This window comes from Poecilia latipinna, unplaced genomic scaffold (genome assembly GCF_001443285.1).
Source record: "Poecilia latipinna isolate Pla-1442-1.1 unplaced genomic scaffold, P_latipinna-1.0 Scaffold740, whole genome shotgun sequence".
Taxonomy (NCBI): Eukaryota; Metazoa; Chordata; class Actinopteri; order Cyprinodontiformes; family Poeciliidae; genus Poecilia; species Poecilia latipinna.
The window spans coordinates 223,803-249,763 of NW_015113356.1; the positions used below are offsets into that span (position 1 = coordinate 223,803).

At 37.4% G+C, this 25,961-nt stretch overlaps 2 protein-coding genes and 1 long non-coding RNA gene across 5 annotated transcripts in view; 2 read left to right on the forward strand and 1 right to left on the reverse strand.

Moving 5' to 3' along the window:
• On the forward strand, positions 1 to 18,196 carry c3a.1 (complement C3a, tandem duplicate 1). Its single transcript, XM_015045705.1, has 43 exons — positions 1 to 113; positions 966 to 1,161; positions 1,278 to 1,440; positions 2,086 to 2,180; positions 2,411 to 2,499; positions 2,936 to 3,018; positions 3,110 to 3,197; positions 3,301 to 3,403; positions 3,492 to 3,612; positions 3,918 to 4,033; positions 4,297 to 4,443; positions 4,834 to 4,933; positions 5,063 to 5,154; positions 5,233 to 5,424; positions 5,518 to 5,673; positions 5,771 to 5,900; positions 6,391 to 6,459; positions 6,622 to 6,819; positions 6,907 to 7,024; positions 7,132 to 7,220; positions 7,315 to 7,454; positions 8,115 to 8,327; positions 9,076 to 9,139; positions 9,234 to 9,323; positions 9,426 to 9,632; positions 9,752 to 9,827; positions 9,939 to 10,098; positions 10,607 to 10,702; positions 10,863 to 11,013; positions 11,110 to 11,195; positions 12,550 to 12,627; positions 12,733 to 12,888; positions 12,975 to 13,037; positions 13,939 to 14,020; positions 14,119 to 14,167; positions 14,252 to 14,342; positions 15,308 to 15,397; positions 15,485 to 15,587; positions 15,806 to 15,895; positions 16,934 to 17,026; positions 17,127 to 17,210; positions 17,326 to 17,470; positions 17,938 to 18,196. Exons 1-43 carry the CDS (start codon positions 46 to 48, stop codon positions 17,945 to 17,947), a joined length of 4,830 nt encoding a protein of 1,609 aa, XP_014901191.1. The 5' UTR covers positions 1 to 45; the 3' UTR covers positions 17,948 to 18,196.
• Positions 17,812 to 25,961, reverse strand: part of LOC106955501 (uncharacterized) — a 25,119-nt gene continuing 16,969 nt past the window's right edge. Inside the window, exons 2-3 of the long non-coding RNA XR_001426591.1 lie at positions 21,124 to 21,134; positions 17,812 to 17,822 (exon numbers count right to left, since the gene is read on the reverse strand). This is a non-coding gene — a long non-coding RNA (uncharacterized LOC106955501). The remainder of the gene's footprint in view (positions 17,823 to 21,123; positions 21,135 to 25,961) is intronic.
• LOC106955499 (complement C3-like) overlaps positions 23,170 to 25,961 on the forward strand; it is a 27,016-nt gene continuing 24,224 nt past the window's right edge. For all 3 annotated transcript variants that reach the window (XM_015045706.1, XM_015045707.1, XM_015045708.1), the window contains exons 1-3: positions 23,170 to 23,281; positions 24,679 to 24,874; positions 24,959 to 25,121. In XM_015045706.1, coding sequence (XP_014901192.1) covers positions 23,205 to 23,281; positions 24,679 to 24,874; positions 24,959 to 25,121 — 436 coding nt within the window. In that variant the 5' untranslated portion in view covers positions 23,170 to 23,204. The remainder of the gene's footprint in view (positions 23,282 to 24,678; positions 24,875 to 24,958; positions 25,122 to 25,961) is intronic.

The following is a 25,961-nucleotide window of genomic DNA, read 5'->3' on the forward strand; positions in this document are numbered from 1 at the left end:
CGAGGCTCAGTCTACCCTGGCAGCAGATCAGAACCGGACCGGAGGATGAGGAGAGCTCTTCTGCTGCTGCTGGCCTCTCTGGCCTTTGCCTCCCTGGCTGATGGAGCTGACCTGTAAGTACACCTGAGTGTTTGAAGCATGACAAAAATTCATTAAAAAAAAAACAACAAAAAAACGCTAAAGTTTGTTTTCTTGAAGATTTTAAATTAGTTGGTATACTTTGTCAAATGCCTTCACTTAAATTTTTTATTTCTTGTGTGAATATTTTAGAAGTTTATAGTTTGCTAAATCTTTACTGCTAGTACAGTTTTCTAATAATGAACTGCTGTCCGTTAAGCCTCCTCAAGCGGTGCCAGACAGCTGCCCTCAATTTTTTTGCGCAGTGTTTGCGTGGCCTCGCCTCGCTCCAGACACGGCAAACAGAGTCGATCGTCACCATCATAAGCTTCATTGATCCTCTGCTGGATCTTAATCAAGATAATCAATGGCTCATTCATTAAGTATGAAGTCCAGAGTGGAGATCAAAAGTCCACTACTGAACAAACAAATATGAAAAGATTGCACAAAACGGTAACCAGAGGACAATTTGCAACGTAAAAGGCCTTGAAGCAGGTTTCTGCTGTTTCAAGTGGAGCAATAATATAATAATGCAATAGTAATCATTCAGTGCTTTTCTGCAAAAACACAAGAGTTTCCCTGAAAGCCCAACATTATACTTTACAATATTGCATGCAAGGGGTACATGCAATCTACTTTTTATTTTATTTTATTCTTTTTTTTGTTCATTATTCCGTTTTGCACTCTACATTTAAGGAAACCTAGAAAGGGTTCAGCTAGAAGTCTCCGTTGTCCAATGCATGTTTTGATGCCTGCAGCACATTTAGTGTAAATTATTGTTTCGCACAAGTGCTAACCAGAGAATGTATCTTTCAAAATAAATAACGTACAATTTGATCTTTCTGTAGCAAAGTGATGTCTGCCCCCAACCTAATGCGTGTGGGAACAGCAGAAAACATCTTTGTTGAATGTCAGGACTGCACTGGAGGGGACATGGAGGTCAGCATCAACGTGATGAACCATCCCACCAAAAACAAGAAGCTGACTGGGACAACCGTGATCCTCAACAGTGCAAATAACTACCAGGGGTTGGGAAAAGTGACGGTGAGTAAAATACTCAAACGGCTGCTAACATCCCTCGACGCAAAAGTAGGCTTTTCATAAAAGGGTTCTGTTGCAGCTCCTGAAGCAAAGCATCCGTCTTTTGATTCTGATTTCAGATTCCAGTGGGAGAATTCAGAAAGGATCCCACCGCAAAACAATATGTTTACGTGCAAGCTCAGTTTCCGGGCCGATTGCTGGAAAAGGTTGTCCTGGTGTCCTTCCAGTCTGGGTACATCTTCATACAGACCGACAAGACGCTCTATACGCCCAACAGCAAAGGTGAGTCCAAAGCAAAACAGGGCCAAATCACCGATATGCTGAGGGTATCAAAATTAAGCTTTACAACCTTGGACTCATTAAATGCAGAATATTTAAAACAATATAAATAAATTACAATGAAAACAGACAAAAACAGTTATTTTTAACTTACTCATCCTGATAAATCAGTTTTAAAACTCCAAATTGTCCTATGTTTGAATAAGGTTTTCAATAGAAATCTTAATTCCAACATAAACATAAAACATTTCAATTGTTTTTAGAAAGATGTTTATAGCTTTATTGTAATTTTCATCTAAAGGCCTAAAATAGTTATATCTCTGGAGATATGTTTTATTTTCCCCCCTGCTAATAAAGTGAGAATGAAAACAGCATCACAAGTTCAAACTGAAAACCAATCAATCAATACAATCATAATTGAATGAAATAAAAAAAGGAAACAAAACAAAATGCCTCACAATGATGTGATAACCCAAAGGTCCTTGATTTATTTTACAGATTACAAAGTAAAACCAGAAATATTTAGAAATGATCATTTTTATTGCCTGCTGTGAAAATGTCTTCAACATATATGACCAAGTATTGGCTATGAAATATAAATATAAAAGGTCTTGAGAAGTAAAAAGGACTTTCTTCTCTCCGTGTCAGTTTATTACAGGATGTTTGCCTTGACGCCTCAGATGGAGCCTGTGGAAAGAAACGATGAGAACCAAGTTGATGCCTCTGTCGACATTGAAATTGTGGTATTGTGTTCCCTCATTGGTATCCATTTAGTGACTTAGTTTCACATTTGAATCATGCTGCCCCCTGGTGGTAAAAAGTGGGAGTTGAACCCGCTCTATGGAAGTAAATATGTGTCACCAGCATTGGTGTCCTGCTGGCACATATTTACTTCCAGACCAGTCGGTCAATGAATGACGTTGGGTTTACTTTTAAAAGCAGTTTTTTGTTTGTTTGGTTGTTTTTTGGTTAGACGCCTGAGGACATCACCATCCCTCTTGATTCAGTCGCTCTTAATGGTGGCATGTTCTCTGGAGATTACCAGCTTGCTGACATTGTCAGGTATTCCGTTTTGAAGACTAAAACTTGTTTTAAGTAGCTGAATGACATTCACCTGGTCATATTCAACCAAATAATTACTGTTAAATAGTCAAGATCTACATGAATTTTATTTACACACAAAAAGGAAATAAGGTGCAGAGGTTTAGTTTTATGATTCAGGAAGCACATTGAAACATTTTATTATAATGCTTTGGATTTTTGTTAAACTGAACACAATTTTTTTTTTTTTTTTTAATGGCTAAAAGTGAATAATATGCTAATTTTATCTGGCTTCCTTTGTACATTTTTCTGGATAAAAATAAGAGCAAATACTAGAATTTTCATTTTATTTGAGTTCAATAATTGATAAGCAAATTTAGTGTGAATATTTCATTCTTCTCAACTGATTGCTGTAAATCATATGTGTGTGTGTGTGTGTGTGTGTGTGCTTCCTCAGCCCCGGACTGTGGCAGGTGGTGGCAAAGTTCAAGAGCAACCCACAGCAGAAATACAACGCTACATTTGAGGTCAAAGAATATGGTAAATACAGTGTTTTCACTTATGTATATTTATAATTAACTAGGTTTTCATCTGGTAGAAAAATATTTTCAAAAATGTTTTCATCTGGCAGTGCTTCCCAGTTTCGAGGTAAAGCTGCTGCCTGTGGTCCCTTTCTTCTATGTGGACAGCCAAGAACTTGTCATCAACATCAAAGCTATGTACGTGAAAGATTTTCATTAGTTAAAAATGAAATAAATAGGGTTGTTATGTTATTGTTTTTCTCTTACAATATGGCTTTAAGAGTGATTTTTTTATGCGTAGGTATTTGTTTGGAAAGGAGGTTTACGGGACTGCCTATGTGGTGTTTGGCATTATGGAAGATAAGGTGAAGAAAAGCCTCCCACACTCTCTTACACGAGTCATGGTGAGCTCTCTTCTTTTTCAGTTCTCCATTAAGCATACATTTCATGCAAGCAAAAGGCAGAACTTAACCTGGGTCTGTTGGATCGCAGGTTACAAATGGAGAAGGGCAGGTCATACTGAAAAGGAATCAGATCACTCAAACCTTCCCGAATATTAACGATCTTGTGGGAAAAGCCATCTTTGTGTCAGTCAGTGTGCTGACAGACAGCGGTGAGTAACAGCGATTGTGTTTTTCCATGTTAGGTAGTTTTGATCTTGAGTTATGCTCATTGGCTAAAAAAAAGTTTTCAAGTCAACTTCCTTTAAAAAACGAAAAGCAAAACATGATTTGATCATTTCATATATATTTAAATATGTTTCTCTTGATCTGATGAGATTTAAAAATGTGCATGTTTCTCAGATCAAAGGAAGATTTTATCATTTGGTTGTTTTTTTTATTTGATAAAACAACGGGTGATTAAGCAGCACTATTCTATCCATTTATTTGTTTTTTATTTTTTATTTTTTTTATGTAGGCAGTGAAATGGTGGAAGCAGAGTTGAGAGGCATCCAGATTGTCACGTCGCCCTACAAAATCACTTTCACAAGAACCCCCAAATTTTTCAAACCAGGAATGTCCTTTGATGTTGCGGTACAGAACCAAATGTTTTCTTCTTTTACTGTCAAAATGTTATCAACTAATAACCCTAAACTTTAGAAAATTACTCGTGTACAATGACTTATCTTAAGTAAGAGGCATCTTTAACACTGCACCCTCATTTCGTACTATTTAAACTGTAATATGTCCTTCATATCTAGTACCAATTGAAGGATGAATTAATCCAATGACGTGAGATTTTTCATGAAATGTGGCGTGATGAGGTATTCAGAAACTGATGCATTTTCCTATGGTAGGTTGAAGTGGTAAATCCTGATGGCAGTCCAGCAGAAGGTATCCCAGTGGTGATCACTCCTGGAAATGTGAGGGGATCCACAGCATCAAATGGGATGGCAAGGCTTACCATCAATACAGCAGCAACGGATGCTAGACTCCAAATCACTGTAAGCAACAGCCTAGTGAAAATGTACAAGTGAAGAAATTGCTGATTTTTTTTTTTTTTTAATGCTAGAACTGCAGGCAGTTATAATGGGCTCCTCGCCCGACCACCACACGCAAAAATAATACAAATAAATAAGTAATGGGAAACCACAGTAATGGCGATGGTAACACTTCTGTGAGTAAAACAACATAACATTTCAGTTCAAAGCCAAACTAACAGCTACACACTAAAACTGCCGGTCAGTATGACGCAATGTAAGACAATTCAATTTATTGTGGACTGCAAAATGTTTAGCTAACCAAGAGAAACAACAAAACTGGAATGTAAATTTTATAAAATGATAATGCCCTGATTCTTAATCTTGAAAAACATGTGTTCCTTTGGACTACAGGCGAAAACAGAGAAACCCGAACTTACGCCCGCAAGACAAGCAACAGCTGAGATGGATTCTTTACCTTATGCCACCAATAGCAGGACTTACATCCACATAGGTAAGTCATACTCCAAGACCACAACAGTGCACACAGTCAGGAAAGAACCGGTAAACTATTGAGAAGAACTGTGGATGTTATCAGCATGATGTGCTGGGTCTTAACACTCTTGGGAACTTTCCAACGCAGGCATAGACACAGCCGAGGTGAAAGTAGGAGACAACCTGAAAATCAACCTCAACCTCAACAAACCACCACAGCAAAAGGACATCACATACCTGGTGAGGGATGATTTACACCTCTCTTAGTTTGTCAGTATACATTGGATTTCTGTTCATATGTTTTTCCGTCAACCCTAGATCTTAAGCAGAGGCCAGTTGCTGAAATCTGAGCGCTACAAAACAAGAGGCCAAGCTCTAATTTCCCTAATTCTTCCCATCACCAAAGAGATGTTGCCCTCGTTCCGCATCATAGCCTACTACCACACAAACGATAATGAAGTGGTGTCGGACTCTGTTTGGGTGGATGTGAAAGACTCGTGCATGGGCTCAGTAAGACTCATTCCACCGACTCTGAGACAAACCTGGACTAATCCTTGGTATCTAAATCTTTTGAATTTTTTGTGCTATTTTCTCCCCATGTAGTTGACCTTGGAGTCAAAGAGGCCACTTCCGTCCTATGAGCCTCGCAGGATGTTCACTCTGAAAGTCACAGGAGATCCAGGGGCCACCGTGGGACTCGTCGCAGTTGACAAAGGCGTCTACGTCCTGAACAACAAGCACCGTCTCACCCAGAAAAAGGTACATCCTACCGTATCTAAAAATCTAGAAATTGACTGTGTATGTCTGGTTTTCTTTAACCATAAGTCTTTGGTTGGTTTATTTCTGCACCCTGCAGGTGTGGGACGAGGTAGAGCATCATGACATAGGCTGCACACCAGGTGGTGGGAGCAACAGTATGAACGTGTTCTTTGATGCTGGGCTGGTGTTTGAGTCAAGCACCGCTGCAGGAACTGCCTACAGACAAGGTGAGTTCACTTCAACCAATCTGAATGAAGCTAAATTTGATTCTGTTTAAGAATAAAATAGATTTACAAAGTGCAGCTACCTTAAACTATACAGTGTCAGGCATGTTTATAGACCCACATGGTAAAGATGAGTGAAAGAGCTTGACATATATTAACTTTTCATTGCAGAAGCACAATCTCACTCTAAAATTAAAAAGTCAACCTCTAATTAATTTCCAGAAGAGTTAGTAAATCCTTTCAGTACATTTAGTCAGTAAGTATTACCAGAGCTGCATTTGAATATTACTAATACAATGTTGTTACATCTATTGACAACTTAATAGATTACTTACTCCTTCGTAAGAGCTTTGGACATAAGAGGCTTTTCAGGTTGCATCAAGCTGTTATTATATAACCAATTAATGTCCTTTCAATGTCTTTGGTTTTTGAAATATATATGTATATGTGTGTGTGTGTGTCTTGTAAAGATGTGGTTTGTGTTCTATTTCAGAAAAGGGCTGCAAGCCAAGCGCCAAAAGGAAAAGATCCACAACTATCATGGAAGTTAGAACTACGCTACGTAAGAAACACAGTTTTTAGCCAATCAATAACCAAATATTGTGCCATTTGTTAAGCTACCACAGTGTTATGTCTTTCCAAGTTAGATTTATTTGTTCTAACTGCCCTGTTTCTACATGTATGCTGCCTTTTTTAACACATAGCTTTTCTTTGTTTTTCACAGTGAGTCAGTTTACCAATGAGCTGGAGAGAGAATGTTGTTTGGACGGCATGAAAGAAGTTCCACTTTCATACACCTGCGAGGAGCGTAAGGCATATATTGTGGATGGTCAAGCCTGCGCTGATGCCTTCCTGCAGTGTTGTAATACGATGAAAACGCAGCTTTCTGAAAGGAGGGAAGAAAACTTCAAATTAGCTCGCAGTAAGAAATGGGAACCAATTGGTGGGGAACAGTATTCTTACTTTCCTAAAAGAAACGTTAATGATCCCATGTGCAACAACCCTTTAGGTGAGTCCGATGACAGCTACATGGACAGCAATGAAATTGTTTCTCGAACCAAGTTCCCCGAAAGTTGGCTGTGGATCGACATCCAGCTTCCTCGCTGCCCAGCCAATGCCCCCAACTGGTGAGTCATTTCAAACCTGCACAGATCTTGTATTCTATAAAAAGATAATTTGGTAACAATTTTATATGCTCGACCTTCATATCTGCTTCTGCCGATCTGTGTTTTAGTGAGGCCATGTCCATGGAGAGAAATGTTCCTCTGCAAGACTCAATCACGACCTGGCAGTTCACTGGCATCAGTCTGTCTCGAACACTTGGTGAGGCTTCTGCAACTTAAGTTTATAATTTTCCCAACATTTACATTTCTGCTCTCTTTTGGTGTCTTACCTTTTTATTTGTTTCATCTTTAAGGTATCTGTGTGGGCGAGCCATTGGAAGTTATTGTCCGTAAGGAATTTTTCATTGATCTCCGGCTGCCTTATTCCGCCGTCCGAGGGGAGCAGCTTGAAATTAAAGCGATCCTTCATAACTACAGCCCAGACCAAATAACTGTAAGTTAGAGTTTACAAATTTGGGCTGGGTCGGGCCAAAATAATTTGTTTGATGTTCTCGTCGGGCTTCTTTACATAGCCTGCAATACATACGGCACAGAGAAAACAAATCAAGAAATAATGATCTTCTTATTGTAGTCTAAATAGAGGAGTTGATTCTCTGTTTAGGAGAGAAAAAGTAAAGTGCAGAGGTTTATTAGATCACAACAAGTTCACTCTGCACAATAACTGTGTGTGTGGCCCCGCCCTGCTCCTCTCCTATCAGTCACACATCCCAGATGATTTGCACTTGACTCACTGGTCACGACCGAGACAATTATATTGATTATATCGAACTGGAAATATTAAACAAAAGCTAAAAATGGGGAAAATGACATTGTTTACTCAAATTATGGTCTAAAAATGAAAGCAGTTGAATTTACTTAGGGCTCAGGTCTATAATTCATGTTAATTAGTCGGCATTACTAACAACAGATCTATGCATAGGTTTACATAAATGTAACCAGCACAACACAGAAAGGGTCCGTTTACCTAGAGACAGAAAATGGTCTGTTTTGTAGACAAATGGAAGTTAGAAATTTTTTATGCACTCTGACTCTATATTAGAATTTTAGTTGATTACATTTAATTGCTTTTCTCCATCTTTATCCTGTCCTCAAGGTTCGTGTGGAACTGATTGAGGAAGAGAACGTGTGCAGCGTAGCCTCTAAGCGTGGGAAGTACCGGCAGGAGGTCAGAGTTGGAGCCCAAACTACACGATCTGTACCATTCATCATTATTCCAATGAAGGAAGGAGAGCGTAGCATCGAGGTCAAGGCAGCTGTCAAGGACTCATCACTTAATGACGGAGTTATGAAGATGCTGCGCGTTGTGGTAAGAGAGACAAAGAGCCTTTCACAGTTAACAGGGCAAACCCCAGACTGGTCAACATTCTCATTTGGACCTATGGAAATCAATTTATTAGCATGTGTGTTGGACAGCAAGGGGTAAACTGAGAAATCCGAACTTCATATATACTCCATCTGGATCAAGTACTGTGCTTCCCATCAGCAGTTATACAGCATATATATAATTTCCGAATATTTTTTTTTACAATTAATCAGGTAATCAGAAATCGCTCTCCCTTATCTCTCTCTCGTATAAATACACCAACAGTCCCCTTCCCACTGGTCGCTTTGAAACGGTCACTACTCATTTCCGAGGAGAAAAACTGTCGTACTCCAAGGATTGCGTCAGATGATTTAAAAATGTTTATTGGTCCCCCAAAAATCGACAAAAACCTGGAAATTTGCTGTTGTGCTGCTAGCACATAGCAATAACTCACAGGCGGAAGTGAGCGCGCTGCACAACACAAATAATGGTCCGGCCGGAACGCGGTGTGCTAAATAATAAAACATAATTTTACGAATCTTAGAGACAGATACATTTTCCTCGAGGAATTTTAATAATCAAGGTATCGAATCATTCGAGGAATCGTTACAGCCCTACTCTAACATCGAATACTTATCTGTTCAATATTTATGTATGTTGTTTTTTTTTGTTTTTTTTTCTTGTTTTGCTTTGACCTACCAGAACCATGCAATAAATGTTTGTTTCTAATATTTGTTATATATTTTCCCAGCCTGAAGGCGTTCTGGTTAAAACTGCCCAGATTGTACCTCTAGATCCAGTTAAGAAAGGACAGGGTATGTTCACACATTAGCAATGCTTTAACATTTTCACTGATGTACAGTGGAAATATTTTTCCTAACTAATTCAATTGTACTTTTCTACTTGCAGGTGGAGCACAAGTGGAAATCCTGAACAGTAACATTCCCAGGAAAGATTTAGTACCAAACGCACCAACCAGCACACAAGTTTCTGTGACTGGTGAGTTTCTGTGACTGTTACACCCACATGAATTATGCAGAGACAGCTGCTTGAAAATTGACTATCCTATGTCAATTTACTGATTTTATTTTGTGTGTGCAGGCAGAGAACAGGTTTCTGGGCTTGTGGAGAATGCCATTAGTGGTAGATCCATGGGTACTCTGATCTACCAGCCCGGAGGCTGTGGAGAGCAGAACATGATCCATATGACTCTGCCAGTCATTGCAACCACATATTTGGACAAAACCGATCAGTGGGAGGCTGTTGGTTTGAACAAACGTAATGAGGCTCTTCAGCACATAAGAACTGGTAAAGTCATTTAGATGTAAAGAGAAATGGATTTCACTTGAAATGTGTGCTCTTTTGATTGTTGACTAAATGAATGTGTGGATATTTGTGAATAGACTAATAATTTACTATCTATTTAGGATACAACAACGAGCTAGCGTATCGTAAAGGAGATGGCTCATTTGCTGTGTGGGCTAATCATGGAAGTAGCACCTGGTAAGGCATTCAAGGGTCAACTGTATTTTTTGCAGACAATACCTCACTTCTCAGTATTTGTTCTATATGCAGTTTGATGAACTAAACTATTAATGTTTTCTTCCCCACAAGGCTGACAGCATATGTGACCAAGGTGTTTTCTTTAGCTTACAACTTGATAGCAGTGCAAAATGAACACATCTGTGGTGCTGTGAAATATCTGATCCTCAACGCTCAGCAACCTGATGGCATGTTTAAAGAAGTTGGAAAAGTACACCATAGAGAGATGCAGGTTAGTGCACCACTACATACATTACACAATAAGTACATTTGTGTTAGATATTTTTTGCTTCTTGGCAAAAAAAAAAAAAAAAAAAAACCCTGATCCTCCTGGAAGGAGTTGATTTCTGTTGCTGCCGTCCCACAGCAGAGTGTGACCAAACTAGCATGAGAAAGAGGCGACAGGCTGTTAGATACAGTTCTCTGGAGCATGACTGAGGTCATTGTTAGTTTAAATAATCGATTGTTAAATATTTTAAGCTAAGTCTTGCTTTTGTTTTTTTTTATTTTTTATCATCCTATTCAATAAAATTAATCATCATATTATGAAGCTTTATTACAAAAAAACCCCAAAAAATAAATTCAAATTCCTGTACTTCATGTGATAAGTTTATTTCCTCCATTAAAATGTTCTGAAACTTAAGATTTTCATCTAAAACAAAACCCCTTGTTTTCTTCCTTGACCATGATGAGGGAATATGTTACCTGACATGTTGGTGTTTGCGTTTGTGCTCATTCAGGGTGATGTGCTTGGCGGAGACTCAGATGCCTCCATGACGGCCTTCTGCCTGATTGCCATGCAGGAATCACGCACAATATGTGGAGCAACTTTAAATGTGAGTATCTCGACCTTGTCATTCCTAGGAGAAATCAACTCTGTGACGTTATTAAACAGGACGGAATATCAAAGGTTTATGCTTTCACACTGATATCCTCTATCTCGATGGCTTCCCAACAAACCATTTTATTCCCATGTTCTCCTTTTCATTTCCCTAGAGTCTTCCATCCAGTATAGAAAAAGCCGTCACCTACCTTGAGAGACGTCTTCCCAACCTCGCCAACCCTTATGCCGTCGCCATTACGTCATACGCTCTGGCCAATGAAAACAAACTTAACAGGGACATCCTCTTCAAGTTTGCTTCTCCTGGTATTTGCACTACCCATCTTGTGGAAATTGCAATTTATAAGCCGTGTCAGAAATATTTTATATTTTTACAAAAAAAAAAAATAAATTCTTTTTCAGAGTTAAACCACTGGCCCATACCTGGAAAAAAGACATTCACACAAGAGGCGACAGCTTATGCTCTCTTGGCTCTGGTCAGAGCTCAGGTGAGTAGAGCCATTGTTATTTGTTCATTGTGACTTTGAAAGACAAATTTTTGAATGTCTGTTGAAGAAATTCACAAGTTTGTTTTAACATCTTTTTTGTTCCTTCTAGTTCTTTATGCAGAGTTTCTAAAACCAGGTTTTATCTCATCACTGGTGGATTAAATTTACAGGTTTTAGGTTAAATGCTTTGGGGAAAGTAATGCTAAATCTATAGCATGTTCAAAAGTGAATCTCTGCCATCAAAAACTTAAAATCAAAAGGTTTTTACAGTTTGGGGCAAACACTTTATAAGGATATGTTCAGGACTATAGAGTGATGGAGCTGCTTGTTGAGAAGAAAAAAATGAGATATGCAGTTTGAAATAGTTGAAGTGAAAGAGGCTGATCAATGCATCCTACTGTAATTTGGTTATGACCTGCAGTTTTTCTAGTTGTATTTAAAACAAACTACCATAGAAACTGGGGTTCAACAATAAAAAGTTAAATATTTTTCTTTATTACTGCTGCATCTGTTATGACTGTGGGCGAAGAGAGAACTGCTGCAAAGGGAATGGGAAGATTGTTCTTATTACATGGACTTGATGGGGAGAATTACTCCTGCATGAATTTAGAATATAGAAAGAGCTTTTGTATTTCAATTCATGGTGTAAAATTATGGAACAGGTTAAAAGAGGAGGTAAAACAAAGTAAAAATTTAATACAATTTAAAAATATATATATACAAGGAGGTCATTTTCACAAAATGTAGAAATATAGGTGAGAGTTAGCACTAATGTGTATATGTAAATTGAAGCTAATGAAATATGAGTGTGTGGGTATGGATGTATATATTTAGACATGTGTAAACCCAGGTAAGATGGAAGATTAATTAACTTATGTTTTTTTATTTGATTTAATAATGAGTGTCCATCTGAAAATATGGTTTGGGTTTATGGGGTAGGACTTCATAAGTTTCTTAGTTCTTCCTACACCTTTTCAAGCATGATAAGATTACTGTGGTACAAAAATGTGTCTTTTGCATTATTTGTTCATGTGTGTGATTTTATTCTTCTATCATAAATTAAAAAAATATATAAAATAAATAAATAATTGTAGCACAAACTGATTTGTGAGTACAGTGCACAGATTAAGGAAATAACCGTGGGAGAGAGGGCATTGAAATTGTGCAGCCTATGTAGAGAAAGCACTGCTGGTTTAAGTCAGAATTTAACCCTAACTACTGTGCTGAATTGTTCTGAATGTAGGTGGACAGGATATAAACTGTTTATTAGTAGTCACTTTAAAAAGCCACTTAAAAAAACAAAAGTACAAGTGCTACGCACAGCAGGCTCAAATCATCTCTTCTTTCATTATAGCACTTTGAAGACGCACGGCCTATCGTTAGATGGTTTAACCAACAACAAAAAGTGGGTGGAGGCTATGGATCAACACAGGTAACTTCTAAACTTCTAGACTTTTTCTTAGGGAAATATCACTTTCCGTAGTTGAACTAGATTTTTTCTTAATTCTTCTCATTTGTAATTTTTCTGTCTTCCAAGGCCACCATTATCGTGTACCAGGCCGTGGCAGAGTACTGGACCAAAGCTAAAGAACCAGAATACGATCTGAATGTTGACATCTTGTTGCCGGGCAGATCAAAGCCTGACAAGTTCAACTTTAACAGAGATAATCAGTTCGCCACAAGAACATCTAAAGTGAGATCACAACCTCCTTTTTTAAAACTTTGAGGTTTTTTTTTATGATTTGCTTTTTCCTAAATTACAAATTAAAATTTCGACAGCTTAATGACATCAACCAGGACGTGAAAGTTACTGCCACAGGAACGGGAGAAGCAACAGTGAAAGTAAGTAACTTTTTTTTTTTTAATTCCAGATGTTTTTTTTTTTTTTTTTTTTAGCATTATACAAACTGTGAACCATAAAACTAAGTTGGAAAACGTTCAGACACAACAGATTAATTCTTTCATTCAGATGCATTAAGAGTCTGATGCATTTATTATGTACAAAAATATCTATTAGCAATAATGACTGTCTACAAATTATGAAGATTTTCTTTTTAAAATGCGTTTCATATCAAAGTGTTTGTCATATTAAATAGTAGGGGCAGTAGTGAACATTTTTACAAAACAATGCTTAGCTTAGGAATTTTTGGTGACATGCACATTTGTCTGAAAAGTCTTTATTTTTTATGTTATTTTATATATATATATATATATATATATATATATATATATATATATATATATTATATATATATAGTATATATTATTGTGTGTTGTGTCTGAACGTTTTCCAACTTAGTATATATATATATATATATATCTGCATTGCATTCATATATAAACACCTCAGTGGATATGGACAGATAATTTCAAGTGCTCATGAATTGCTAGATGTTTAGAAACAGAAACACATCTAAAAAGTATGTTTTGACTTAATTCATTCATATTAAGGTTGGATCACAGATTTTCACAGATTTGTTTCTTTTAATTGAAATATGAAGAGGACATTGTGTGGTCTAAATTAAACAAATGTGCACAGTTTAATGTTGGCCAGGCAAAATCTATATTTTCTACTGGGAATTGTGGATAACTTAAAACATAATTGTAGTTCAAATGAATTCTATAAAATAGTTACATTTTTCATCAGTTTTTTTTTTTGTGTGCATAAAGTCCAAAATTTGGACAAATAATATCTTGTTGTAACATCACAGCACAATAATCCTACATGTTCTTGATGTTACAGATGGTTTCGCTTTATTATGCTATTCCTAAAGAAAAGGAAAGTGACTGTCAGAAGTTTAATCTCTCTGTCCAACTAATCCCAGGTAATTTGGTATTCATTTGTTCTGTTTTTGTTATTCTCCATTCATGTGATTTGTTTAAAAAAATGCATACTTTATATGGATTTAATATGCTTCTTCAGAAAAAGAGACAGACGATGGCAAGATTTACATGCTTAGGATCGATGTTCTGTAAGTACAGTACACCTCACTTCAGCTCGTGCTAAAAACGGTCTGTGAAATTATGAAAAATTTCTCTGAACGTTTTGCACAAAGGTATAAGGACAGGGACAGCGACGCAAAAATGACCATCCTAGACATCGGCCTGCTCACCGGATTCACTGTTGACACAAAGGATCTGGACGCGGTAAGAGTTAAAACGAGAAACCTACGGCTGAATCCAGATATTTACATACAGTGTATAAAACGATGCAACTTTTTTATTATTTGTCAAATTAAAGCAAACTAAGCTCTTCCTAGTTTAGGTCAGTTTTGGATATCCAAATTATTTCTGTTTGCTAAATGCCAGAATGATGTGAGAACTGTTGTCATGCGTACTCTGAAGCGTTAACTTTGCTACTCTAAAACCATTTTTTTAAAACTAACTTGGGGGTTGGTGGCATCTAGGAGACCCATTTGTGCCCATGTTTTAACTTGATCGCTGATGTCTTGAGATGTTGCATCAATTTTTCAAAATAAGACTGACATGACACTGTCATGAACATGACTTAACACCAGTTATGAGCCAGTCTTCATGAATGTTTGACTGTTTCCATGAAGTGTCATTTGGAAAATGATGACATTTTTAATTCAAAGTTACATTAAAAGTTGCCTTAAAGGTCTATTAAAATGGCCAAATTTGCATTATTCTGTGAATAATATCACTTTTAATACAAAGTTCTGCCAAAACTCACATTAAAAGTCCATTAAAAGTGTCGACTTTGCATTAAAAGTGTCATTATACTCTTCATGACAACACTCATAACCTTCCATGAAGACTCCTTTGTGTTCATAACAGGTGCTGCATCATGTTTATGACAGTATTATGTCTGTCTGATGCACAGCCCGTCAAATAAAGTGCTATCAAAAGCTTTCAAGACAATTCTCCAAAGAAATTTCCCTGAGACTCATAGCATGAAGCAAATCTATTGAATTTTGTTAATAACCAAAACAGGAAATGTGTTTAAGCTGATTTCAGCATGTTTTTTAAACTTATTTTATATTTGAACTACACATCAGAGTTTGGCATATTAGAATTTATACTTCTCATTTAACCCAAAGTCAGTTTTGTAGCTTAAAGTACCCAGGCCACATGTTTATTTGTGTGTGCAGTTGTCTAAAGGACGCGCCCGCACCATTGCAAGGTATGAGATGAACACAGTTCTGTCCGAAAGAGGCTCACTCGTCATCTATCTGGACAAGGTAAATAATTCAACCTTCTCTTGTTTTGTTTTTTTTTTTCTTTATTATTCATTAGTGTTCCTCACTTATTTTGAAATCTCTCACCAGGTTTCACACACACAGCCAGAGGAGATCAGCTTTAGGATCCAACAAAAATTAAAAGTTGGCGTCTTACAGCCAGCAGCCGTGTCTGTCTATGAGTACTATGAGCGTAAGTTTTAAAAGGGATGGGCTATAGTTTTCCTCTACAAAATTCTTTTTCTGATGCTTTAAATTTATATAAATATGCACATTCCCACTTACCTAACCTGCCGCTGTGCCAGAATTTCTCTATTGTGGGACAATAAAGGATATATCTACTTTATTCTATTCTATTCTAAGAATACATTTGTTTTAAATATGTGGGGGTTTGTTCCTCTTCTATTTCAGAAACACCTTGTGTGAAATTCTACCATCCAGAGAGGAAAGGAGGAAAACTGCTCCAGCTCTGTAGGGATAATGAATGCACCTGTGCAGAAGGTAAACAAGAATAGTTTGCATGAGGATTTTAGGTTGGAAAAACACATGGTTTACTTCCCAAAAGCTGACATTTTTCTGAAAAAGTTTGGAAAATCGCCCTTTTTCATGTAAAAATCGCACTTTGCTGTATCAAATTTTGTTACACATTGACACAAAGCGATGCAAGTTTGTGAAGTGGAAGAAGAAGAGTCAATTAGTTGATTTTAAAATATTTATATCTGAAATATTTATATCATGCTGTAGCCGGCGTGTGTATTTTGCCTCCTTTTTTCCCCAATTACCCCTAAATAAAACGCTGTGCTATTTTTATCCCTATGATCTATGAAGGCCTCAATAGTCTGACCCAGGATATTAGTGAAGTGACACCAAAGACCAAACATTATTAATGACAAAAAGTACTGCTCACAGTTAGGAGAAGCTGTGCATATCTGCATCACAGATGGCAGAATCTGTTCATATGACCAATTATAAGTCATTAACTACCTAATCTTTAATGAAGAATGGAACATAAAAGTCACTGTTGAAAGAAAGCCAAAAGATTCCCATTTTCTGTTTCCCATAAGCCATGTAGGAGGCTTAGGAAAGACGTTGATGAAGAGGTTCTTGTTAGATGACAAAAAAATTGAAGTTTTTGGCCTGCACGCATGCAGACATCTTTGTGTGGGGAAAAAATTAACGTTGCACATCAACCTGCACACGCCATCCCCACTTTGAAGCTACAATCTGCAGAAAAGCTTTTCTTGGTCATAGATACAAAATACTGAATACCCTGAGCCTGCTATTGAGGGTTCTAATAATTGTGTAAACCATGTGTAAAATATTTCCAGTCTACAGTTTTCTACTGTTCTACATGTATTTGAATAAAAAGCTTGGACACTTTCACAGTCAACATAGTTTTGCTAGGCATGGTCAATTATTTAATTACATTACTTCTGCTTCATGCATACCTTCAGTTTTATTAGTAGTCCTCTTTAAAATGTCTCTCTTTCATCGGCCTGCAACATACATGAACAGAATCTCTTTTGTGTCACTTTTTAGAGAACTGCAGTCTGCAGAAAAAGGGTCAGATTAACAACGATGAGCGCACAGCTAAGATCTGCGAGAGCACGGAGACCAGCAAGATAGAGTTTGGTAAGAAACAGCAGGCATGAAAATGTCTAACAAAAGAAGACATACTTTTTTAGTTAGAGCAATACACGAGATCTCAAGCCTGTACATTGTCTGCCCACAGCGTACAAAGCTATGGTGGAAACGAGTGACTTTGACTTGTCTACAGACTCGTACATGATGCGCATAGTGAAAGTTATTAAAGAAGGTGGGTATTGAACTCTTTGAAGGGCCATGAGTTGGATTGTTGTTGTGTATCAAGTCGCTCAGTGACCTCAAGATCCTCACTCGCTTTGTCTTCTTGTTCTACAATTTGACCACAGGAAGCACTGACGTTGGTCCTACTGGTAAGCTGCGCTCATTCCTCAGTTATCAGCACTGTAGAGAAGCTTTGAGTCTGCAAAATGGCAAAACTTACCTCATCATGGGATCATCCAAAGACATTCACAGAGACGACCAGAAGCAAACGTAAGTTGTTACTTGTGCAAGTGGATCATTTAAAATCATCACTGCTCATTAAAAGCTAACATTCTGGTCAGAGAACTAAACATAAAAAATATCCTGAATGCAATTGGGAAGTTTGAGCTAATATATATTAGAAAGGTTTTAGTTTTTGTGGGGTTTTTCAGGCTGGACTGACAATAAAACTTTAATCATTTTTTTTAACAAGAATTACACAACTTTACATGTAAATGTCCTCTTATCCATACAGAGTGTGTGAACATTGACCCACACTAAGGGGCAAACAAATGACCCGTAGCACGTTGCAGAGACACCATAAGCTCCTTGCTGCCGTTAACAAGCTGGCATAAAGTTGCATCTAAATGAATAAATAATATGAAGCTCATATAGCTTTTGATCTGGATGCAGAAAATATTCTTTCTTTGTCTTTTCGTGTGTGTGTGTGTGTGTGTGTGTCTCCCTGCTCCTCTTAGGTTCCAGTAAGTGCTGGGGGAGAGGACCTGGATTGAATACTGGCCCTCAGAAGCAGAGTGCCAGAGCGATGAACATCGACCTACCTGCATGGGCATGGAGGAGATGGAAGATCAGTACACCACTTTTGCATGTCAGCAGTAACTGAACTCAAGAAAACAATGGTCATGTATCCAATAATGTTTTTTTGCAATGTTTGTAAAGGTTGTCCAGAGTTGGCTGTATAAGACCTAAAATAAAAATATATTAATCAAAATCTGACGTTCTCTTTTGTCTCAGAGTCTTGACTTTTGATGCTTGCTTACACAACATGTTTCAAATATGTTTTCTCTTTGTCCTTTCACTTGACTTATTCGTGTTCTTAGTGGTTTATTTATATGTCTCATGTCTGAAAAATGATGACACATTCTTTTACGTAATATTACTACTTTAATAACATTAAAGTAATAAGCAACATAGAACAAACAGGCAAAGCTACAACTGGTACAACAGGTGCTACCAACTGCACCACTGTGCAGCCAGTGTTTCTTATTTTTTTTATTTTGCTGCACAAATAAAGCTTGGATCAGTCTGATAGTTTGCATGCTAAGAGAATAGGAAGAAAGGACAAACAGAAAAAAAATGGAAGAACAAATAAACAGAAGAAAAGAAAGAGGACTGGGTTAAATTAGTCAACATGCCAAAAAGAAACGACAAAGATGAGCTGAACTCAAGAACAACTTCCAATTGCACCCGTTTAGCAGATTTATATCCTATATAACCCTGTATATGTTAATAATCTGCTTGAACAATTAGGATCAGTCCATACTGGTTGACAAGAAAAAGACACTGTTTCATTGCAAAAGAAAAAGTAGTTTTGGAGAAAGTCTATTCAAAATGAGAAAAAAAAAAAGATATCTGAATATACAGGCTACACTTATATCGGTCATTTCTTCATAAGCCATATAGCTATTTTAATAGCTACTACATTGCTGCTACGGTGATGTAACGCATCACAACACAAAAACACCCTAGCTAACGCTAGCTGCCGGTGTTGTGATAGTCAGAACCATAGACATTAATATTGTTAGTATTGATGTCTATGGTCAGAACCGGCATGCAGCCAAGAGAACACAGTTAGCTAGCTATACCATCCTCAGTGTAAATCCAGCAAACACGCTAGCTAGCTAGAGTTAGCCAACCTGGCGCTGCTACGGTGATGTAACGCTATTTCCATTTGTTGATTTTCTCAAAATTGGTTTTCATTATTTGAAAATCTTTTAGATAAATCTGTGACACACAAAGTGCTCTGAATTCAGAGAATGACCCACATGTCACTTTACAGTGTTGTAATTCTCAAATATACCAAATAATAATAATACATTATTATTATTATTATTATTATTATTATTATTATTTCCTAAGCCCTCTGACACATGACATGTACTAAATTTATTTGGTTTTTGGTTCGTTTTGTTGTATTTTTCAAGAAAAATAACATAATAAGCCTTCCGGTCACCTTGTTACCTTTGACATTTTGCCCGTGACGCATGACGCAATGGCCTGTCACGCAGTGATAGGGCGGCTAACTGCGGAGCTCAACGTAGCGAACGTTCCAGATTACAGGACAGTTTTTGGTGAATTAAAAAAAAAGTTTTTGATGAATAAAGTGGAGTAGACTTGCTGCTTGTCAGATAACGGAAAACGTTGCATCGTTTCTGCTTCAACACTGAGTAGCGGTTTAAGCAGGGAGGTAATGAAATACAACAGACACTGACAGGCCTCTGCATCTGCCTTTCTCTGAAGAACTACTGAGGGGAGGAGACAGTCAGGTGAGGAAAAAATTTTCTTATCTATCGATTCAGTATTTTTTATCATACAGCCATTAGGCTGTTGTTAATGTGCTATTAGCTAGCTGCTAGCTAATGACTTTGCTAGCAAAGAAAAATAACTGAAAAGCTTCTTCCCTGTATCGTTAATGATTGTTGGGTTCCTGGGTGTTTTCTTTTTGAGGTTGCTGTTTTCTTTCCATCCTTTAGGGGGCGCCTGGAGGTTATTCCTGGAGGGCATGGACCAGCTGATCTGAACCACCTGCTCGGCATTATCTCATCCGGAGGAGTATAAGAGGAGGAGGCAGCCTGCACATCGGTGCCAGAGTGTTTGCCAGTTTTGGTACTTCAGGCCTCTTGTTTTATTCTAGTAATTGCTCTCTTCGAGAATTCCTTGTTTTGTGTCTCCTTCCCAGAAACTTTCTCTGAGGAGCCGGTGAATCCTACCCACCGGGTGCCTTAGTACTCACCTCATCATTGTGACCAGATCCCCCTGGATCTTCAAGTAGGCTGCCTCCCTCGCTCTCACCACAGAGAGAACCTGAGCTGGTCTTGTCCGCCCTCCAGTGCCGCCCCCCGCCGTTCAATAACCCAGCAGTAACCCCCGGCTCCAAGATATTCACCCTGGAACAATCATATGCCCCCGGTCGTGATCATCTCCACCCCGAGTAAGTCTGCTCCAGTTTTTGCCCGTCAATTCCTCATTTTTCTCAGCTAAAGAACTCACCAACTTTCTCTCATCCTCTAGTCCCAACCCTGAAGCGCTGATCCTGCCCGGGACCAGATTTCCCACTGATTATTGTTTTCTTTATAATAAAGATCGTTTTACTGATTTCCTTTGTGCCGAGGGTATTCTTGCATGTGGGTCAGAAGATTAAAACCCGACATGACAATGATAGCGGTCATTCTTCAGTATCGCTTAAGCAATAGGGGCACATCGCCCATCCAAAACCTGTCATCTCCATAATGGATATATATTTCTTATCTTCTAATTTTCTTTGCTGCATAATGTACACTGCATTTATTCTAGCGTTAGGTAAATGTATCTTGAAAGAGAACAGCACTTAAATAAAAGTCCAACAAGGATATTCATGTAGAATTAGATATAACTCACCCTGAATTAGCATGACATATATAATGTATGTGTTGCCGGTTCCATCCGACTCATCTGTTGTTGGTGAAGACAGAAACCAGCAGTCGAGGTCCCACTGTGTGTTGTAGCAGGAAGGCGGGTTTATTCTGTTCAAAATAAAAATGCATTTGGCACAGCAGTTCCCGGGCTCCGGCCTCCCCACACAAACCTTAACCAACCAAAAGAACAAAAATAAAAGTGTTTGCATGGTAAACTCGATAATTGTCTTTAATGTGGGAATTAAATACCCAATAATGTGCTGCGCTACACATAAAACAATTTAACAACAAAATATAACAAGTTGTGAGCTCAGTGAACATACTTTTAAGAACATTTCGAATATTTTAACACTTAAACAGAAGGCAACTTCATACGCTTACCTCTCCCCAGCGCAGCTCGGGGCGAACTGAGGAGAGCAGCGGGAACACACAGGATATGACGCCAAACAGGAAGCAAGAAAATAAAAGCGTCACCACCAAAATAAAATTCAGAAACTAAGAAAAACAAATATACATAAATAGTGAAGATGGATTTGAGGTGAAATATACACCTTTTTTACAGACTTGCTACATCTGTAATAATCAGTCAAGCTGCTCCTGCTCAATAAAAGCGTGTCATTAATGGAAAAAACTCAATCCAGACTTTAAGTAATATTATGTTGTTCTAGGGACTGAAAAACATATTGGTTTAAACACAAGGGTAAATAATTGGTAGTGTGGTTTAATATAGTGTTCTGATCATAATTCATTATGTTTTGCTTTTTTCAGATCAAAGATGCCACATAAAGGAAAAACGTCAGAAACAGAAAAAGGATCTGCCAGAAGCAGCCAAAGGTAGTGGATTGTTGACCAACTGGGTCAGAACAAGTACCGCAGGTAAGAAAAATAAATAAATAAAGGTTCTTACCATAATCAACATGCAATTTTGGTAGTGAACAATATATTTAATAATACAAGGCAACTGTTATGTTAAGATGTACTAAATCTAGTTGTATATCTCACGATTTGTAATTCATCATTGTTTAAACCCTGAAAGCTGTGTGACTTTAATATTCTGTCCTAAAATGCGGCTAGATGTGCTCTTTTTTATTTGAGCACCTGCCCCTTTAGTGGTCTCTGCACGGTCCTGCACACATATTCATTCTCAAATGTTCTTACATTTATTTGTACGACCTTTTATTGAAAACCTGTAAAATTAAGATTGCTTCCCCTTTTTCTGTTACTTAGACCTAAATTTGCATGTAATATTCATTAAAAAAATGTTTTGTAAGCCAATTTTTTCAGTCTTTAAACTACAATAACCTGCAACTTAATGTGAAGAAGTTGTTCAGACTTTAAGAATTTTTGGTTTTCCAGTTCCTCTGAGTTTTTGGTTCATTCTTCACATTTGCACAACAACTGGAGCATTTCTTAAAACTATTACTACAAACCCAAAATCTAGCTAAGCTGTTCAGATCTAATTCAGAATGAATGGCTCGTTCCTCTAAAGCAGGTCTTCATCTCAGCGAACGTGTCATCAAAATGAAAAGTTCTGACACAACCACAATAACATCAGGGAATGCTGAAACTGATCAGACACACAAACATTTCCAAAAAAAAGATCAATAAATGCAAGACAATGACAGATTTTGGCAACTAGTTAAACATTTATGCTTGCCATTTAAATATTTACTTAGCAATTACACTAAATATTAAATTTACTAACTAATTATTTAGCTCAAAGCTAAATATTTACCTGGTAAATAATATTTGTCTTGCTAGCTAATTATTTAGCTGAAAGCTAAATGTTTAGCTTCCTCGGATCTTCTCCAAAGACAGAAAAGGTTTGAGTGTTTGTCCATTTCATGTTTCTAAAGTTTAAGTTATTGTTAGAAAATATGTCCTAAACTGATAGAATTTACCAGAACACGTCCAACGTATCCATGCAGATGTTATTGTTTTCTACATAAACTGTCTGATGCAGATTTTAGTTTTTGTTTTCTTTAATGAAGAGTTTAACAACTTTTAAAACCAAAAATATGTTTAATATTTTATGGGAAATCCATTATTTTCTTCACTGATAACCAGTAACAAATACAAGAGTAATAATTTGATCAGACAGCAGACATTTATTTTATACCCTGGTGAAAAATTTATATACGAAGTATGTTAAATTACATACTGCCAGGAAGCCATGCTTACATCTGCTTATGTTTAGGTGTGCAAATGAGAGTAGAACAGATGGGACTTTGATAAGGGGAAATGTGGGAGGACCTTCAGGTTTGGGAGAGTTAGAAAGGCTCTGTAGAGCTTCGCTTCACACTGGCAGCAGATAGGGACCAATCTGGAGGATGAGAAGAACTCTTCTGCTGCAGCTGGCCTCTCTGGTCTTTGCCTCCTGGGCTCCTCTGGCTGATGGAGCTAATTTGTAAGTAGACCCAAGTGTTGGCAGCACAATACAAATTTATAGAAATTAAAGCCTAAAGATGAAATATATCTGTTTCTTTGAATGTAAACCATTTATGAAACCAAATTAGAATATTTTGTATGGCTTTGTATACTTCTTGTATGATTATCTCACATGTATTACTAATAGTTCGCAAACATTTACTATATGGTTTTGTTTTTTTTGGCCCTCTTAAACCTTTTTGCTGTACTTGCTGCCAAAATGTTGTCCTGCATTTCGTTCTGTGTTTGCATAGCCTTGGATCTTTATCAATGGTTGGTTTACTGAGTACATAGTCCAAACAACAGATCAGTTGTTTGGACTGATCTGTCAAAAAGATGACTTTTTTCTACTAAAAAAGTCATCATAAAAATGTGAACAACCTAAATGTTTAATCAAAGGATCAATAGCAGGTCTCAACTTTACAGCAATCAGATGCCAACAGTTCCAGAGTTTGAATGTACAATGTCATTTAAAAGTATTCATAAAATAAAAAATCGACCCCTGGTTCCAGTTTTTGCTTCATAAAGAGAGTCTGGCCTCTCGGCTATTGAGATATGAGATATGATTCCTGGAGGCTTGGACTCTTGAGGTTTTCAATTTTACCCCATTGCTGACGTTTTCCTGCGCCAGTTTGACATTATGAAACTTATGGAAAATTGCCTCCCCTTTAAACAACCACCCTCCACTACAAAGAGAGATATGTAGAGCCAAACAAGGCAGTTGTTAATGCTAATTCAATATTCGGAAGTATGGCCAACATAGTGAACGGCTTCGTTCACTTCATTTGCTGCCATTCTAAAACAGCGCGGAAAATCGACGTCGTCGTTCACTACTTCTCCTTCTGTTGGCTGATTGGTCTGGCAGAAAAGCTGTTAGAGGGAATCGAGTGAGCAGGAGAAAACCCAGATTGTACTGTAAGCAAGATTTGAATTGAGCAGAGTAGCACAGAAAGGCAACTTTTTCACATTCTGTTGTGTAACAACCCAAGTTTATTAGAATGTTATGTGACTAACTCTGGAATGCAAAATTGTGAAGTGAAAGAAAAGGACAGGTGACTTTTTTTTTAGTAAAAAATCTGAGAAGTGTGTGGCATGGGTATGTATTTGGCATAGGTATCTACCAAGACATCCACCTAAGGAGAGCATTAATCAAAAAGGCAGCCAAGATGCCTATGGCAATTATATAAGATCTAAGATCAGATCCACTGCACAAATGGAAAAATCTCTTCACAATCTAGTTTTAGTAGTGTGTAGACTATAAATGAAGTAGTGATGGATGATAACCTAATCACTCTAAACCATAAATTAGCAGCATTTTGTTGGAATCTGTAGTTCTTTTCTTTCAAAATACCCATGCACCATATCATTTACCTGTAGCAAAGTGATGTCTGCCCCCAACCTGATGCGAGTGGGAACAGCAGAAAACATCTTTGTGGAATGTCAGGACTGCACTGGAGGGGACATGGAGGTCAGGATCAACGTGATGAACCATCCCACCAAAAACAAGAAGCTGACTGGGACATCCGTGATCCTCAACAGAGCGAATAACTTCCAGGGGTTTGGAAAAGTAACTGTAAGTAAAACACTCTTGCAATAACAGGACTGCTAATATGCCTGAAGTGTTTCTTATCAGTCTGCCTTCTCACTCTGGTTTCAGATACCGACAGCAGAATTCAGCAAGGATCCCACTATGAGGCAATATGTTTATCTTCAAGCCAATTTTCCAGACAAAACCCTGGAAAAAGTTGTCCTGGTGTCCTTACAGTCTGGGTACATCTTCATACAGATGGACAAGACGCTCTATACTCCCAACAGCAGGGGTAAGAAGACGCTCTTTCAATGATGTTGGACAAAACGGAAAGCATATTTAGAAGTCTTACTCGCATAAAATAATCTACGTGAGAGGTATGGAAATACATTTTATCTCTTGAGAAATAAAGTACAGCTGCAGAAATCATATGATCTGGGAAAGAATCATTTTAGGAAAAGTGTAAATGTATAGTTTTTATCTAAATGTATAGATGCAAGCAGTCCTATGTATATATATTTACCATAGACATTGATGTAATCTGTGCAACTTTATTTGTTTTACTTGCCTTACCTGATTATTTGATTGGCTCAGACATCTCACTCTGCTGCCAAGAATTAAAGCACAAGGACAAAGTATAAAATAATTATTTAATGTTTGACCTGTAACAATGAACACACGGGGAATTTATTCACAAATACTAGCCTACAAAAAATGAGGAGAGAAGGGAAGTATAGAAAGTTAAAAGAACAAAATTAAATTATTAAATGAGTCATGAAATGAATAAATATATAAATAATTTCTTTAACAGACAATTAATTTCTTAAAGATGCTATTTGTAACTTTAATTTATAAAAATCTGTTTTTTACATACATACATACAGAAAGTGCTCACTCTACCTGTATGTACATGATGATCTGAGCTCCCAAAACCAGTTGAAGCAGTTCACAGTTCAAAGTTCAAAGTTAACTCAGGAACTCGGCTGCATGCAGTCCTTCCTCTGATTGGTCATTTCCTATCTCTACTCTTTGTTTGTCTTTTCTTGGCTCAACCAACAGGATGAATGCTGCTTTAAGCTTCAACGGTGTGATGGAGTGTTCCAGTATTCATTTCTTGTTAATAAATTAGACT

Excerpts from the sequence above, each read along its gene's own strand:
- c3a.1 (XM_015045705.1), top strand. The coding sequence starts at position 46 with ATGAGGAGAGCTCTTCTGCTGCTGCTGGCCTCTCTGGCCTTTGCCTCC. Across the intron at positions 6,460-6,621 it reads GGAAGTTAGAACTACGCTAC|TGAGTCAGTTTACCAATGAG; the intron begins GTAAGAAACACA and ends TGTTTTTCACAG. Across the intron at positions 11,014-11,109 it reads CTTCAAGTTTGCTTCTCCTG|AGTTAAACCACTGGCCCATA; the intron begins GTATTTGCACTA and ends ATTCTTTTTCAG.